This window comes from Suricata suricatta, chromosome 5 (genome assembly GCF_006229205.1).
Source record: "Suricata suricatta isolate VVHF042 chromosome 5, meerkat_22Aug2017_6uvM2_HiC, whole genome shotgun sequence".
Classification (NCBI taxonomy): domain Eukaryota; kingdom Metazoa; phylum Chordata; class Mammalia; order Carnivora; family Herpestidae; genus Suricata; species Suricata suricatta.
The window spans coordinates 4,980,864-4,998,184 of NC_043704.1; the positions used below are offsets into that span (position 1 = coordinate 4,980,864).

Sequence of the window (17,321 nt, forward strand, 5' to 3'; positions counted from 1 at the left end):
AAAAACGAGAAGGATTCCTTTAGTCTCTAAGAGTACGTGTAAAGGACTCAGACGCTCCCACTGCAAACAAGGGAGTCCAGGACGCCTGCTAACGCGGAAGGAGGACGCGGGCAAAGGCGCGGGCCCCTCGCGTTAGAGCAGGGACCTCGGTCCAGGGAGAACGCACCCCCGGCGGTAACCCCTCACCCACGTACACACACTGCGGGCCCTAAAATAGTTCTTTTGCGTGAGCACAGCCCAAGACTCTCTTTACCGCCCTTCGAAGGTATGCAAGCTCGTCACCTGCCCTCGGCCTCCCTGAAACTTTTTTGCACTTCACAAGTTCCAGTCACACCGAATACCTTCCATCTTAGTTTTAGCTGCCTCCTGCTCAAGGTTTCATCCGTCCCCACTTACCAAGAGCACAATTTCACACCAGCAAGGCACTGTCACCTCTCCGGGCCAGCGCATGGCTAGGAGTAAAAGGGGCAGTGACAGTCCTGTGTAGCTCACAAAGAAACGGGGGCTGAAACGAGTTAGGAAGCAGGAAGCGTGCAGCACGGAGACCGACCTCCGGTCCGCAGAGGGGCCGGCGGCTGCCGCTGGTCTGGCTGCCACACCCCTTCCGCAGAAGCAGTCCTCCCCTCCCCTCCCCTCCCCTCCGTCTCCAGAACCGAGCCAGCTCTGCTTTTCCGAAACCCACAGCCAGCAAGAGTGGAGTCTTTACTAGAAAGAGCTGTGAAGGCCAAGGCCGCCTGCCGCATGAACAAAACTAAACGTACTTGGACAACCAGTTGGGCACGCACATAGGCCATGAGGGGTGCAAGGAGGCGGCTTCTGGAAAACGCCCAGGACAGACACAAAACAACTGGCAAAGAGAAGTTTCCCGGGAAACACAAACACCGTGGGCTGTCGGAGCGCAGCGCGGGGAGGGTACACCGAGGAGCCACGGTTGCATGGTTTGAATTACCTCTCGCAAAACTGTTGGGTTTTTCCTTTGTTTTGTCATCATCTGAATCCAAATCGGTCTCAGATATGTGGTCTGAGAAACACTGGGGCCCAGCAATTGGTTCACACGTCCCACCCCCTCTGATCGGGGTCATATCCACTTCGTGACAGCGGCCATCGCCTCCATCTTGCTCTTCAGATTCGGAGTCCTCAGAATCACTGAAGATCTTCGCTTTTTTAAGGAAAGTAAGATTCCTGCGACCTGTATTGTATTTCCTACCAACAAACTTTCTTGGCTCAGAATCCACTTCCTCCTCTTCCTCGGAGATGCTTTTCGCCTTACGCTTCTGCCCAGAGGTTGACGGCCCAGCAGTCCTGTTCTGTGCGTTATCTGAATCATGACTTTTAGAGTCTTCCTCAGAAGACTCGATCTGAGGAAATTTTGTTTTAGCAGCTGCTGGAGTATGTGACTTATGACCATTGGCCTGCCAGCTTTTCCAGGCCACTCGCAGATCGCTTTCTGACTCAGAGTCCCCGTTCTCGGAGTCGTCGCTCCCAGTCCCCTGGGCAGCATGAGAACCCGATGGCGGTGGCGGTCGACTGCGATGGTTTAGCTCCTCTTCTTCAATTTCTGACTTTAAGCTCCGATCATCTTCAGAATTGTGTAATAACTTTTTTCTGGCCACGGCAGAAGCATTACGGTGAGGCAGCTTGCGGCCGGAACAGACGCTTTCCGAGCTCGAGTTCTCCTCCACGTCGCTCATCAGCTTTATCTTGTTGGCAGCCACAGCCGCACACTTTCGAAGCACTTTGCGGCTATTTCCTGCTCTGGCTTTTAGACTCTCGCCAGCCTCCACTAAATTATTATCAGAGTCACTTAAATAGACTCTCTTGCGAGTGGCTTTTCTGCCACACCCGTTTTCTAAGGAAACTGGACCTAGAAATAAAGTAGCAATAAGATTAGGAAGGTCTTCCTTATTTCAACATTTTGTAATGAACTTATTATTTTAGAACTGGTTTTCCCTATTTTTTAACGCCAAAACAGATTTCCCTTCTAAATCTAAATAGTGCTAAATCTGTAACAGATTTAAGCCCATGCACATATGATCAATTAATTCACAACAAAAGCCCAGAAATAAACCTATGCACATATGATTAATTAATTCACAACAAAAGAGATGAGAAATTACAATGGAGGAAAGGACACTCTTCAACAGTGTCGGGAAAACTGGATGGCAACATGCAGAAGAATAAAGCGAGATTACTATCTTGCTCCATACACAAAAATTAACACAAAATGGATTAAAGATGTGAACGTAGGACCTGAAACCATAAACCTCCTAGAGGAAAACGCAGGCTTGGTAAATAAGCTCCTTGACACTGATCTTGCCGATGATTTTTTGGATCTGACATGAAAATTAAAGGACCAAAACCAAAAATAAATAGGAGTGACTACATCAAACTAAAAGTTTCTGCAAGGCAAAAGAAGTCATCAACAAGATAAAAAGGCAACTTACTGATATGTGCAAATCATATGTATGATAAGGGGTTAATTATCCAAAATATTTATTTTTTATATGTTTATATGTGTGTAATATTTTTTTAATGTTTATTGTTGAGAGAGAGAGACAGACAGAGCACAAACAGAGGGGCAGAGACAGGGAAACACAGAATCCTCAACAGGCTCCAGGCTCTGAGCTGTCAGCACAGAGTCTGACATGAACTATAGAGCCAGACATGGGACTCAAACTCAATGGACCACGAGATCATGACCTGAGCCAAAGTCGGACACTTAACGGGCTGAGCCATCCAGGTGTCCCTATTTATTTATTCTTGAGAAAGAATGCACGTGCACAGAAGCAGGTGTGAGGCGGGGGGGGGGGGGGGGGGGGGGGGGGGGGGGGGGGGGGGGGGGGGGGGGGGGGGGGGGGGGGGGGGGGCGGGGCAGGATATGAAGCAGGCTCCAGGCTCCGAGTGTGGAGCCTGACGACACGGGCCCAAACCCACAAACCTGTGAGATCATGACCTGAGCTGAAGTCGGACACCTGACCAACTGAGCCACCCAGGCACTCCAATTATCCAAAATATTTAAATAACTCATACAAATCGAGAGCAAAAAAACAACAGATTAAAAGGTAGCCAGGGGATCTGAGTAGACATTTTTTAAAATATGGCATACAAAAGGTCAACAGGAACATGTTCAACAGAAAGATCAATATCAACAGAAAGATGTTCAACACCACCAATCAGGCACTGTCAATGCAGAGCCTGATGCGGGGCTCGAACTTATGGACCATGAGATTATGACCTGAGCTGAAGTCAAGAGCAAGACGCTTAACCAACTGAGCCACCCAAGAACCCCACTAAAGCACTAATGTAAAAAGACATATGCAACCCAATTTCACTGCAGCATTATCTACAGAAGCCAAGATACAGAAACGACCTACACACACATTAACGGATGAACAGAAAACAAGATGTGTATCTATATAATGGAACTTTATTCAGTCATAGAAAGGAATGGAATCTTACCATCTGTGACAATATACGTGGGTCTTGACAGTGTTATGCTAAGCAAATTAAGTCAATAAAGAAAGATGAATACTGTATGATTTTACTTCTAGTGGAATCTACCAAACAAAAAACTAAAACAAACCAACAAACTGGAAAACCACGCTCCCTGATACAGAGAATAGATTGGTACAGGGAGGGGAGGTGAAAAGGTACAAACTTCCAGCTGTAAGTCATAGGGATGTAACTTACAGCATGAGGATCATAGTTAATAATACTCTGTTGCATATCTGAAAGTTGCTAAGAATAAGTCTTAAAGGTCTGCATCACAAGAAATAAAAATTCCAGTGAAGAAATGGGCAGAAGACATGAATAGACATTTCTCAAAAGAGGACATCCAGATGGCCAATAGGCACATGAAATGATGCTCGGCATCACTCAGCAACAGGGAAATACAAATCAAAACCACACTGAGATACCGCTTCACGCCGGTCAGAGTGGCTAAAATGAACAAATCAAGAGATTATAGATGCTGGCAAGGATGTAACCTTGTGCAGCCGCTCTGGAAAACAGTGTGGAGGTTCCTCAAAAAATTAACAATAGAACTCCCCAAGGACCCAGCAACAGCACTGCTGGGGATTTATTTACCCAAGGGATACACGAGTGCTGATGCATAGGAGCACATGTACCCCAATGTTCACAGCAGCACTTTCAACAATAGCCAAATCATGGAAAGAGCCTAAATGTCCATCACCTGATGAGTGGATCAAGAAGATGTGGAATATATACTTAATGGAATACTACACGGCCATGAGAAAGAATGGAATCTGGCCATTTGTAGCAATGTGGATGGAACTCGAGGGTGTCATGCTAAAAGTGAAATAGGTCACGCGGAGGAGGACAAATACCGTATGTTTTCACTCAGAGGTCTAACAGGAGACACCTAACAGAGGACCATGGGGAGGGAGGGGAAAGGGGAAAAAATAGGGAGAGGGAGGGAGGTAAACCATGAGAAACTCTTGAATACTGAGAACAAACTGAGGGCTGAAGGGGGAGAGGGAGAGGAAAGTGGAGTGATGGGCATGCAGGAGGGCGCTTGTGGGGATGAGCACAGAAACCAACTTGACAATAAACTATTAAAAAAAGAAATAAAAAATAATAGTGACCGACAGTAACTATACTTACTGTGATCATTTTGTAGCGTATACAAATATTACATCATGTACTATACCTAAAATACGTTGTATGTCAACTGTATCTCAATTTTCAAAAAATCTAAAGAAGACATTTAATCATATGGAGATGCATTAAAACAGTAAATCATTCCATGCTTAGCTTACGGAGACTCTTGATACACATTCCTCCCGAGTCCCAACCACTGAGTCTTACCAGTTTTTCTCTGAGCGGCCCTTGTTCTGGTCACTCTGAGATTACTGCTTCTGGCCAGCCCGCTGCGTAAGGAAGGTTCGCGAGGTCCTGAACTCCCTTTGCTTTCCTCTGAACTATTCGAAGCTGAAGATGAAGAGCTACCTAAGGAATCTTCCATTTCACTCTCTAAGAAAAATAAAGCATCAACAGTTCATCACATACATTCCATCTTCACATATGCAAGCAGTTCTATTTTATAACAATAGACTAAAAGCAGATTCTCAAGATACTCAGCAGAGACTATATTTGTAAAAACTGTTTCAAAGAACAGCTCTTCAGGACGCCTGGGTGCCTCAGTCAGTTTAAGGTCCAACTGTTGATCTCAGCTCAGGTCATGATCTCACAGTTCGTGAGTTCAAGCCATACGGACAGGTTGTGTGCTGGTAGCATGGAGCCTGCTTGGGATTCTGTCTCTCCCTCTCTCTGCCCCTTCCCCACAGTCTCTTGGCTCTGTCTCTCAAAAATAAACTTAAAAAAAAGAAAACAGCTCATAAAAATTTGGTATTAAGTTACATAAACAGCATTCCAAATTAAGTTTGTTCTCTTATTTCTGAAAGTAACATATTAGTCCTGAGTTGGATTCAGAAAATACAGTTTGTATATTTGATAAGCAAATTTGCATCTAAGAAAGTAATGAGCCCCCTCCTCCACTTCCGGCTGTCCTAGGAGACAGGACCTGTGGGCAGGACGGCCACGCTCAGTCCCACTCGTCTGTGGACAGACTTTCAGCCTTTTGCTGGTAAGCCCTGTCACCGCACAGCGGTACCACATGCTTTCAGCTCAAGAAGGGTCATTTTTCCATGTCTCAGCAAAACAGGGGGGAGAGAGGGAGACAAGAGAAGACAAAGTTTAAACAGTACGGGTCACCCCTTGCTACTACTCCACGGAACGAGGGCATGCTCCCGTGTGAGGCACCGCACAGGACACCAAGTGTCCCATTCCTTTGTTCCCTGCATTCTTACACACGTGTCATGGAATGAAAGCTGCACAAAAAGGAGTGAGACAGGTTGTCAAGACAACATTTTGCTCTACAATGCACCCCAAGTCCGCGTTAAATCAGGTGGCTGCGCCAGAAGGATGCCAGCTCCCGGGCTGTGTCTCCTCCTGCGAGACTGCTCTGCTCTTTGCCACCAATGACTCCTGCTCCCCACTCTCCTCCCCAGCACACTCAGTCTCCAGACTCTTCCCCTTCCCGGCATACTATCGCCAAATTGACTAAGCTTCCTGAAACAGTTCATCAGATGATTTCCTGAGTCATCAAGAGACCCAACTAGCTCATCCAACTCTGGTGCGATGCTTGCCAGTCTGTCTACCTCGTGGCTGCCTTCTACCCATTTGATCCATCACTTCCTGTTAGAGCAGCGATTACTACGCTACCGTCAGAAGCTGCCGCAACTGCGCAGGGCAACAGGGCAGTGCCCCCGAGGGGCAGCCTCACTCCTGCAGCGCTGACAAGGGATCAGGGCCCGTGGCAGTCTTACTGCCACACAGCAAGGACATTTTACTAGGGCTTCTGGCTTTATACTCACATGATTACCATGCCTTTTTTGTAACTTAAAGAAAAACCACCAAAAGCATATTTTGCATGCAAAGGGGAATATTCGTATATCATTTTTTAAAATTCGTAAGATTCAAATTTGCACACAATGTGGCTGCACCGTTTGCAAAAACAGCACTTATCAACATATTTTAACTGCTCCGTATCTGTTACTTTTGACTCTTCATTGAATTGTAGGTTCCTTAAACGTCAAGGCCAGTCTTCTGCATTCCCTCCTCTGCGTCCCGAGTAATAGCAGAGCTACACACCCGAGTGCCAGCCGATGTCAGAGCACGCTGTTCCCATCTTACCAGATAACACTGAGGCATTCTTCAGAGTGACAGGCCGAAGTCTCCTCCTCCTTTCTGACGATCCTGCCGAATCTGAGGAGTCCCCAGAAGTGATGCCGGAAGAGACACCAGCGCTGGTCTTGTGGCCTGCGGCACAGGCGGCCCTGCTGGTGGGTGACCGGGTAGGGGAACCCCGCAACTCAGGAGTCCCTTTTGTCTGAGATTTTAGCCGCTTCTGCTTGAGATTTCTGGTCAAAGATATGAACAAAGGAAACAAAACAATTAAACACAGAGTGCCTGAGTAAAAGTGTGTTACCACTTAACCTGAGAAATTTCGTGACTAAAACATTAAAATATTCATTGTTAACATCTTATTCTGACAAGGATTAGTACAGATATTCTTACTCTAAATTTGACATCATTTTGTTCCAAACTGGAGTAATGAACAAATGACCCAAGTGACAGAGTTACAGAAAATCACACTGAATACCTTAAGTTCCTTGGAGTAAATGCTAAGAAGAGCCAACATCTGTGTCATAGAGGCATTCATTCATTTGACAAATCCGAGTCTCAATAAGAAACAACTTTCTCTCTGGTCTGTTTACATGCATAGACATATACATACAACAGTATGAAAGAGGAGAAATCAACAAAACCTAACCAGAAAGAACAGAGACCAAAAAGTAAAAAAGATCAGAACAAGCTAGTTTCTTCTAAGACCAATCTGTTGACCTCTAAGTACCAGTTCACGGTGTCTGACCCTTGGGCCGTGGGTTGTCAAGAAGAAGAGTGAAAGTCCGGCACAAGACAGTCCTCTGTTTTAGGTTACAGGCCCGAGCGGTAGTCACGTTGAGGAAGCCTATTTTCCTTTAAAACAACAAGATAAAAGAGCTTTATCTCTAGGGCAACTGACCTTAAAGACAACCACAAGGTTCTTTAAGGCAGTTAATTGCTTACCATAATCAAGAAATTTCAAGTTTTCTATGTCAAAATATTAACTTCTATAAATAAGTCAGAAAAAGACACATATGATGTTTTCACTCAGAGGTGGAATCTGAGAAACCTAACAGCAACCACAGGGGAAGGGAAGGAAAACCGAGTTACAGAGAGGGAGGCAAACCGCAAGTCTCTTAAAAACAGAACAAACTGAGGGTTGATGAGGGTGGGGGGACGGGGAAAATGGGCGATGGGCACAGAGGAGGGCACTTATTGGGATGAGCACTGGGTGTGGTATGGAAGTGATGAACCACGGGAATTTATTCCTGAAGCCACGACTACACTGTATACAATATAAATTAGCTAACTCAATAATAAATTATTAAAAAATAAAATTAAAAAAATAAAAATATTAACCCCTACTCACAGCAACTGGAGGACCAATAACTACAAAAGGAAACAATTATATATTTATACTCATCATAAACTTCCTTTTAAATAGAAGACAAAGGGATAAATATCTGAGGAGTAAATCTGCTCCCTTTTTTTAATCCTATGTCCTTCTTAACTGTTAAGACTCTTTATTTTTCAAAGAAAGAGAGGTTTTTTTAATTAAAAAAGAGAGAGAGAGAGAGAGAGAGAGAGAGAGAGGGAGAGAGAGAGAGAGAGAGAGAGAGAGAAAGAAAGAAAGAAAGAAAGAAAGAAAGAAAGAAAGAAAGAAAGAAAGAAAGAAAGAAAGAAAGAAAGGTTCCTGCAATAACAGAAAAACCCAAGCTGGGGGACATTTTATAAAATAAATGACCCATACTCTCCAAATATGTCAATTAAGAAGACAAAAGTATAAAATAAAATTCCTGATTAAAACAGACTAAAGAGGGATGCTTGGGTGGCTCAATCAATTCAGTCACCAACTCCTGACATCTGCTCGGGTCATAAACCTACGGTTGTGAGTTCAAGCCCCACTGTTGGGCTCTAGGCTCACAGACTACTTGGGATTCTCTCCAGCCCCCAACTCGGCCCCTCTCCTGCTCATGCTCTCTCTAAATAAATAAATAAATAAATAAATAAATAAATAAATAAACAAACCTTAAGAAATAAAATAGGACCGCCTGGGTGGCTCAGCTGGTTAAGCACCCAGCTCTGGATTTCCGCTCATGTCATGATCTCGCAGTTCACGAGTTTGGGCACAGAGTCTGCTTGGGATTCCCCCTCTCCCTTCCTCTCTGTCCCTCTCTCGCTTGCGCACATGCAAACAAGCACTCTCTCAAAATAAACTTAATAATAAACAGACTAAAAAGGAGTGCCTAGCTGGCTCAGTCAGTAGAGCATGTGAGCTGACCTTGGAGTCATGAGTTCAAGCCCTATGCTGGACACAGAAATTACTTAAAAAAATAAATAAAGATTGGGTGATGATTAAATGAATTGATATGAAAAAAAGGTAGACTAAAGGCACCAAGAACTGTATGCAACACAAAATCCTCACTTGGGTCTAGATTAGGGAAAAAATGTGCCCTAAGGACATTATTGGGTCAAATGTAGAAATCAGTAAGATGTGGTTAGAACCTTATTTTTAACAAACCCACACCAAATATTTAGGGTTAAAGGAGCAAGGTGTCAGATATAATCTTTTGAATGACTTAGAAGAAAAACACGCAACAAAAAGATAAAGCAACAATGAAGCAATCCAGCCTGCGGACCCTGCAGGCACCTGAGGCTGTGCAGCCGGTCTGAGCAACAGCGTTCAGCCACAAGGTAAAGAAGATTTACAGAATGCGACAGTCACAGGAGTCTCTGAAAAGCTCCAACATCTTCCTGGGGATGTGAAGGTTCCACAAATACTCAAGAAAGACTGGGGAGAGCCCTGTCATCTAGTCATCTGGGTGGACCGGAGACGCTCAGGCCGACAAGTGCCAGCGGAAAGCGAAGTCGGCCTCACTCCACACAAAGGCCTCCTTCAGGAAAGGGCAGAGCTTCCGGGAGGTGCGTGAGCGCATGTCCTGACCGCTGAGCTCCGTGGAGTCAGGGAAGGAACCCAGGAAAACAGGGCCCCCAATTTTTTCTTTCTTTTCTTTTTTAATTTTTAAGGGACACCTGAGTGGCTCAGTTGGTTGAGCATCCTCCGACTCTTGATTTCAGTTCAGGTGAGGATCCCAGGGTCTCGGGTTGGAGCCCTGTGTCAGACTCCACAAGGAGTACAGAATCTGCTTAAGAGTCTCCGCCTCTCTCTCTCAAATAAGAAAAGAAAATTTTAAAAAGTAGATTTCAGTGGCTTAACACTCAGGAAAGGCAGACTACAGAACTGATTTAAGGTAACTCACTTAACAAAACAGCAACCAGCACCACCACAAGGGAGAAGAGTGAGTCTAGAGCTTCTACAACACGTTAGCAAAAAGCAGTAAGAAAACCCTTTTACTGTGTCCTGTTTCCAACAAAACAGTACAGGGCACACCGAGAACCAAGGAAGCCTGCCTTACACAGGCGAACATGCAGTCAACAGAAACTGTCCTGAAAGGACCCAGATACTGAGCTAAAGGTATTTAAATCAACTATTATAAACACATTTGAAGAACCAAATAAAATCATGTTTAGAGAATTAAAGGGAAGCACGATGACAGAAAATACCAATAAAGATACAGAAATTACAAAACCCAAACCAGCGCCTCTGGAGTTAAAAGTACAGTGACTGACACAAACAGTCACAAGATGGGGCCTACAGCAGATGTGAGCTGGTCTAAGAATCAGTGAACTTGATAGGTCAGAATTATCCTATCTGAAGAACAGAACGAGAAGGGGGGAAATGAGGAGAGCCTCGGAGGCCTGTGGGAGACCATCCACACACCGACATACATATGGGTAACGGCAGCCCACAGGTGAGAGGAAAGGGGCAGGAAAAAGTGGGAGTAATGGCTGGAAACCACCCAGATTCGATGAAACACCGTCCTCTATAAAGCTGGAAAAATCCCTCCACACATCAGAGTCAGCTGCAAAGCACAGACAGAGAGCTGGGAGAGCAGCAGGAGGAGAGCCATGCCAGAGGGCCCAGGAGGGAAGCTCGCGGCGCCGAGAGCAGACTTCTTGTCAGAAACCACGGAGGTCAGCAGGCAGTGGGACAGACGCGGGGAGAAAAGGCACCCCCGTCAACTGAGAATTCTGTATCCAGCAAAGTTGGTCCTAAGGAAAAACTGTCAGAATTAATGGCTAGCACATCCGCCGTACAAGAAACACGAAAGGACCTCTGGCTGAAGTAACTTAAACCCACACAAAGAAATCAGAACCACTGGGAAAAGTAATCTACGCAGGCAAATACAAACAACAGTGTCAGAAAACTAGATAAAACAAAGACCCAACCTGACAGCAAGAGCACAAAAGGGAAGGGAGGGAACTAAATGAGAGCTTATGAGATTTAAACAGTATTGGTCTGAAGGGGCGGCTCCGAGCCGAGATGCAGAGCGTGATCCCCCAAACATGCAGGCAGACACCCATCACGGTGCGGCACGCACTCAAGACAAGCCTGGATACAGGCGTCACAGGACTGGCTCCGTTTTCGCGCTACAACCCTGGGGGACAGTGGGAGCCGGGCAGTGATGTAGGCTACCCAGGGCGACAGAAAACAAATTAGGATTAAGTTCCTGACGAAGCCTAAGCCCTGCATGGAATATGTCTTCCTCCTAGCTAGTCCTCAGAGAAAACAGGGTACAGCATGTCTAATCGCTATTTCTCTTACACAATCAAATGCTTGACACCCACACAAAGTAATCAATTTACTCTCTGTATTATAAAAAGGTTCTGATGTAATACATAAATGATACTTTAATTCTTAGTAAAATTTTAATCTATTGTTTTCCGTAAATGCCTAAAACATTTAAGTAATTACAAATTATACAATAGTTCTATATGTATACAGTGCTTTCAAGCCATAAAAAATATACTTTCGGAATATACTGTACTAATCATTGTAGAATAAAATTAAAGAAATACCACAATCTGAAGTTTTTTTAATTGCACACAAAGCCTGAAATAACCGATTCACCTGATACTTTTGTTAGCCTGACTGACACGGTTACAATTTTGCCGTCTCTTGAACCTCTGGCTTCTTCGAAGTTTTTCATTGAATTTTTGACCAATTTTAAAATCAGAGGAGATTTTCTTCATTTTTTCTTCAAATAAGGCAGACAATCTCAAGGTCATACTGTAAATCTGCAAGGATATGAAAGCAAAACTAGAACTACAAAATATCCTGTAAAATACTTTCACAAAAAGATGATAAATGTCACTGTCACAGACAGCAGTTGTTACTTTATTTCATCCTTCCCACCCTGCCTTCAACGACATCTGCAAGAAACAGTACCCAACATACACCTCTCAGATGAAAAGGAGAGTGTTAAAAATCAATCGACCGTCTAAACCCAGGACTTGCTACGGCCCCCAGCGTCAGTGGTCCCCAGGCGGCTGCCCCCGCGCGCACATTCACATGCACGAATCCTAAAGATGGCCCCCTCTCCTCACGTCAGATGTGAGGTCAGCTAGTTCCAGGACTGCTACTTAGGCAGTGAGAGAGCAATATGTCCTTGGGGCAGGGGACAAAGGTACCTTCACCCCAGTCTCCAACTTGCAATCTGAACCCCTGTAAGGCCACTTAGATCCAAGCATGGATTACAGACCAAAGCCTATCTTGCCACAGAAGAAAACAGGCCCTAGAACTGTAATAGATATAAAAGATGGTGTTCTAACAGTTTTGATAATTACATAATATCAAATCCATCAAAGAACACCAATGTGCTCTTCAGTGCTCCTCTAAACCACTTTGGTACCGCTATGTATTTACAGGAATTCTTTACGCATGCACAGCCGTCCCTGAAAAGGAAGTATCAAAGTCTAATGTTCAGTCACTCTGGTGCACCAGGCAGGGGGTGGAGAGGCTCTAACCCTAGAGAATCTTTAGAAAAAAAGGGTGTGAGGGGTGCCTGGGTTGCTCGTTGGATAAGTGCCTGGCTCTTGATTTCGGTTCAGTTCATGATCTCCCGTTCATGAATTTGGGCCCTGCATCCAGCTCTGCACTGACCGTGCAGGGCCTGCTTGGGATCCTCTCTCTCTCAAAATAAATAAACACAGCAGTTTCTTACATGCTTTATAAATATATATACACACACACAGACATATTGCATAATACATGTGAAATTCAAAATCCCACTTAATCTGAAACGAGCTTTGACTAGTATTTCCAGCATTAGTGTATGCCTTACCTCTTCCTTCGAATCTGAATTCTAACATAAGTCACCAATTTTAACAAGTGATTTTATTAATCACATTAAGTTTGAAATCTTAATCTCTTAAGAATCACTTTCAAATTATGTCATGTTAAGTTTTATAAAAAATTCAGTAATACACTTACATTGAACACTTAACAAAAATAGGTGCTAAGATTATTAGCTACTCAAAATGAAAAAAGAGGCACGTATGGAAAAACCCCATAGTTAACATCATACACAATGGTTAAATACTGAAAATCTTTCCCCCTGCGATCAGGAGTGAGACAAGGTTGCCTGCTTTCACCACTGCTACTCAATACTGAACTCTAAATTCTAGCCAGAACAGTTAGACTGAAAGAAAGAAAGATCATTGAGACCGTGGAGCTAGAAGTGAAACTACTGTTGGCAGAAGGCGCGGTCCCTGTCCGCGGCAGCATTCCTCCGAACAGCTGAAGAACACAAACTTCAGCTGTCCACCAAGAAATGAATGGAAACAGAAAATGCCATATGCACACAATGGAATATTATTCAGGCATAAAAAGGAATAAAGTTCTCATGCACGCTACAACACGGATGAACCTTTCCAACACTCTGCTGGTGACAGGTGCCAGACTCGAAACGGCACCGCGGTGTGATGTGATTTATGTGAAATATCTAGAATCGGCAAGTGCATCCAGACAAAGGAGAGGAGACATTTACCACGGGCTAAGGGGGCAGTGAACGTAGAGTTACCCCTTCGTAGTTGGAGTTTCTGTTTGGGGTGAGGAAAGAGTCTTAGAAAAAGCAGTGATCGTTGAACATCGTGAATATAATGAATGCCAATGAATCATACCCTTAAAAATGGTTAAAATAATAAAGCTTAGGTTACAGATATTTAACCACAATTTTGCATTTCTGATAATATACAAAAATCCAATAAATTATACAATTTATGATGTATCCTCAAATAATATTTTAAAGAAAAGGTGGGGAGGCATGAATGGAATTTATTTTGTCTCTGGAAAGACAGCACCAGAGAATACTGACAATAGCACCAACTTGGGAAAATGCTGGACTTGATGCTAAACTGACTTAAAGTGATGTGAAATCTGCACACTGAACCCAAGGAAAGAGTGCTCAGATGGAGAAATAATAACACGGGAGAGTCTGGTGATGAAGGAGAGAAAGTGAAACTAAGGCACAATGGTTACTTATTAGCAGTGAGAGTTGTTAAGCATAAAGTGCTACAGTATTAAGCACATGCGTTCTTTACTTTAAAGTCTTAAATCACTACTGTTTGTTAAACCACCAGCACACTGGCTACAAGGGTTTGTGATATTTGTGAGAATTCACCAAGAAACCCTGTTCACTTTTGTGTATTCACTGTGCTTCAACAAGTCGTGAAGTTACCCAACATGTAACACTTTACCACCACTTGAGGGGTGCACTCGCTACCCATGTTCTCCAATAATCAGAGGGCTCATGTGTCTCCGGGTTGGAAATATTACTATGCCCTCAGGAGTCCTACCCCCACTTCAGACCTTCCTTTTACTTTTAATCTTCTTCCAAACTCTATCAGCAAACTTCTGATCCACTCTTCAAGATTCCTACATGCATAGAAACTGGTTTTTCCTATCCTATATATCAAGTTCAAATTTGTTCATTTCCAACTGCTGGCCTCACTGCCTCCAACTCCCATCTGTTGCCAGGACACGAGGAAACACAAGCATTAGCTGTGCAGGGGGCACGGCGGGGGGCACGGCCTTGCCAGCGTCCTCGCCTCCTCACTCATCCTTAATGCTCCACCACGTGCCAGCAAGTGGAAGATGATCATCAACACAGACCACGCATGCTTTTCTTTGAGAACCACTTTTAAATTTACCTTTGATCTTTTGTTTGGTGTATATGCTTTTGCATTGCTAAATATCAGCCGGATGTCTTTGCAAAATTCCAAAGGGCTGTCATAATTTCCTGCTTCCAAAGTTTCCCTTACTGTTCCAAAATCCATCGGAGTATCTATAATATCTCGGTAGTCCTAGGGTTTAAAAACAATTAATTAGTTCAAAGATTCGATTCCTACTTTTAGAAATCTAAGTGCATCAGATCTCTAAAATATTCAAAATCAGAGAAGAGAAAAAGGTTAGAAGGACCTTACGATTCATCAATAATTTAAAAAAGAGACCTACAGACAAGAAATATACCAAAATGATATATGTGGTAGGATATGAAATGGTTTTCATTTCCTTCTTTAGACTCTTATGTAATTCTCAAGATTTTACAGTAAATTTGTGCTTTGTAATTTTTTTCTTAAAGGTCATTTTCCATTCTCATATTTGGAGGAATGAATACAGATGCTTTTATCCAATTTTTTTCCTGGGGCTGAGCCTACTAAGGGAATAAACAAACATGTAGGGCCCTCCCAATAAGATGCAGCAGTGATTAAGGCTTAGCCAAGATACAAGGGTGTCTATAAACATTAAAAAGAAACCTGTGTAAACAACTCTTCCACAGCAGACTCAGTGGGCAGAGACACAGTTAACACGGAGCTAAGACATCTTACGCATTAGAGTTTAATTTAAATACCTTCACCCAATCTCTACACAAAACAGAAAGGCCCAAACGTTCAAACAGTGGCAACTTACTGGATATTCAACCAAATCAACAGGTTGTCTAAATGGTTCAGAATCTTCACACTGAAAAATTAAGTTCACTAGTTCCTTACACTGTTTCTTCCAGTTATTTTCAACATAGCTGGTCGCTTTCTTGCTGTTTTTTTTCCAATCACAGACCTAAAAACACATGCACAGCATTACAAGTGTTTTCAGCCATGGGAACATCACACTGCGGTGTGGTGTAGCGTGGTGGTAAGACGCACAGGAGCTGTGGCTGTATATAGCACCGTGGCCACTTTTACTTTCGATCCACTTGGAAGAAATCCACTTTTCTGTAAAAACCCAGCAACGTCACATTCGTTTTTCATTCTTCCACTTTTTTTTTTCATTCAACCACTTATCTCCCAAGTTTAGAAAATGTTTTCACAAAATGCAAAGGATCACATCAGATAATGTGGTAGGCTAAGGAACGGCCCCAAACACACCTGCACCCTGATTCAAGAACTCATAACTGTCACCGTACAGGGCAGATCCGACCACCGGCACGGTGTGGATCCTGAGACGGGAAGGCTGTCCTGGGTTACAGTCCTTTTAAAAAAGTTTTTTTTTTTAAAGTTTATTTGTTTTGAGAGACAGAGACAACATAAGCGGGGAGAAGGGAGCGATAAAGAGCAAGGGAGAGAGAGAATCTCAAGCTGGCTCCACACTGTAAGCACAGAACCTGATGTGGGGCTCAAACCCACAAAGCCAGGAGATCACGACCTAAGCTTTAACCAAGAGTCAGATGCCTAACCGACTGAACACCCAGGCACCCCACCCCAAAGGTCCTTTGAAGAGTGAGGCAAAAGGGTCGGAGCCAGAGACTTCAAGCCTTCAAGCTGCTGGCTTGAAGAAAACAGGTGAGGACACAAGAGCCTCTAGAAGCTGAAAGAGACAAGGAAAGGGGTTCTGACCTCAGAGCTTCCAGAAACGAACACGGCCATGCCGCCGCCCTGATTTTAGCTCAGGGAGACCCACGTCCAACTTCTAATCTGCAGCCCTACAAGACCATTTCTTTGTTTTTTTAATTAAGTCACTGGATTCATAATTTACTATAGCGGCCACAGCAAACAAATACTATACAGACACTAAACACTTGGGATTCTGTTTAGAAATGAAATTATATGGACAAAAAATGAATTATATGAAAATGACAATCAGATAACAATACTTCAAGTCAAACTTCTCAATGTTATTTGGGGCAAGCATATTGGGAAAATCAGTATGATAAAAAGCTTACATTTAAGCAGCATTTGGACAAAATTTAAAATGTCAAGCATTTTTAGGGGCCCCTGGATGGCTCGGTCAGTTGATAGTGTGACTTTGGTTCAGATCGTGATCTCACAGTTCATGAGTTTGAACCCCACAACGGTTCTCTGCTGTCAGCACAGAGCCTGCTTCAGCTCCTCTGTCTCCCTTCCTCTCTGCCCCTCCCCTGGCTCATGCTCTCTTGAAACTAAACATTAAAAAAAAAATTAAAAATAAAATGTTAACCATTTTTAAATAACCTTTCCTTTAGGGGCGCCTTGGTTTTGGCTCAGGTCATGATTCATGGTTTGTGAGATCAAGCCCCGTGTTGTGCTCCACACGGACAGCGCAGTGCTTGCTTGGGACCCTTCCTCTCCCTCTCCCTCACTTGTGTGGTCTGTCTCTCAAAATAAACATTTAAAAAACTTAATAACTAAACCCAGTATCTAAAACTATTTCTATCCATACGTTGTTCTCCTTAACTCCTTCCTCCCAACAACCATCATTTTCACAAAAGGTTTATTCACCAAATCCCAGTGCACATTCCCCTACAAGGGCTCCCCCC

General features: G+C 43.7%; 1 protein-coding gene across 1 annotated transcript in view; it reads right to left on the reverse strand.

The window, feature by feature from the left end:
* Positions 1-17,321, reverse strand: part of BRWD1 (bromodomain and WD repeat domain containing 1) — a 111,079-nt gene that overhangs the window by 3,203 nt on the left and 90,555 nt on the right. Inside the window, exons 33-38 of the mRNA XM_029940621.1 lie at positions 15,500-15,646; positions 14,740-14,892; positions 11,660-11,826; positions 6,715-6,941; positions 4,828-4,992; positions 950-1,864 (exon numbers count right to left, since the gene is read on the reverse strand). Coding sequence (XP_029796481.1) covers positions 950-1,864; positions 4,828-4,992; positions 6,715-6,941; positions 11,660-11,826; positions 14,740-14,892; positions 15,500-15,646 — 1,774 coding nt within the window. The remainder of the gene's footprint in view (positions 1-949; positions 1,865-4,827; positions 4,993-6,714; positions 6,942-11,659; positions 11,827-14,739; positions 14,893-15,499; positions 15,647-17,321) is intronic.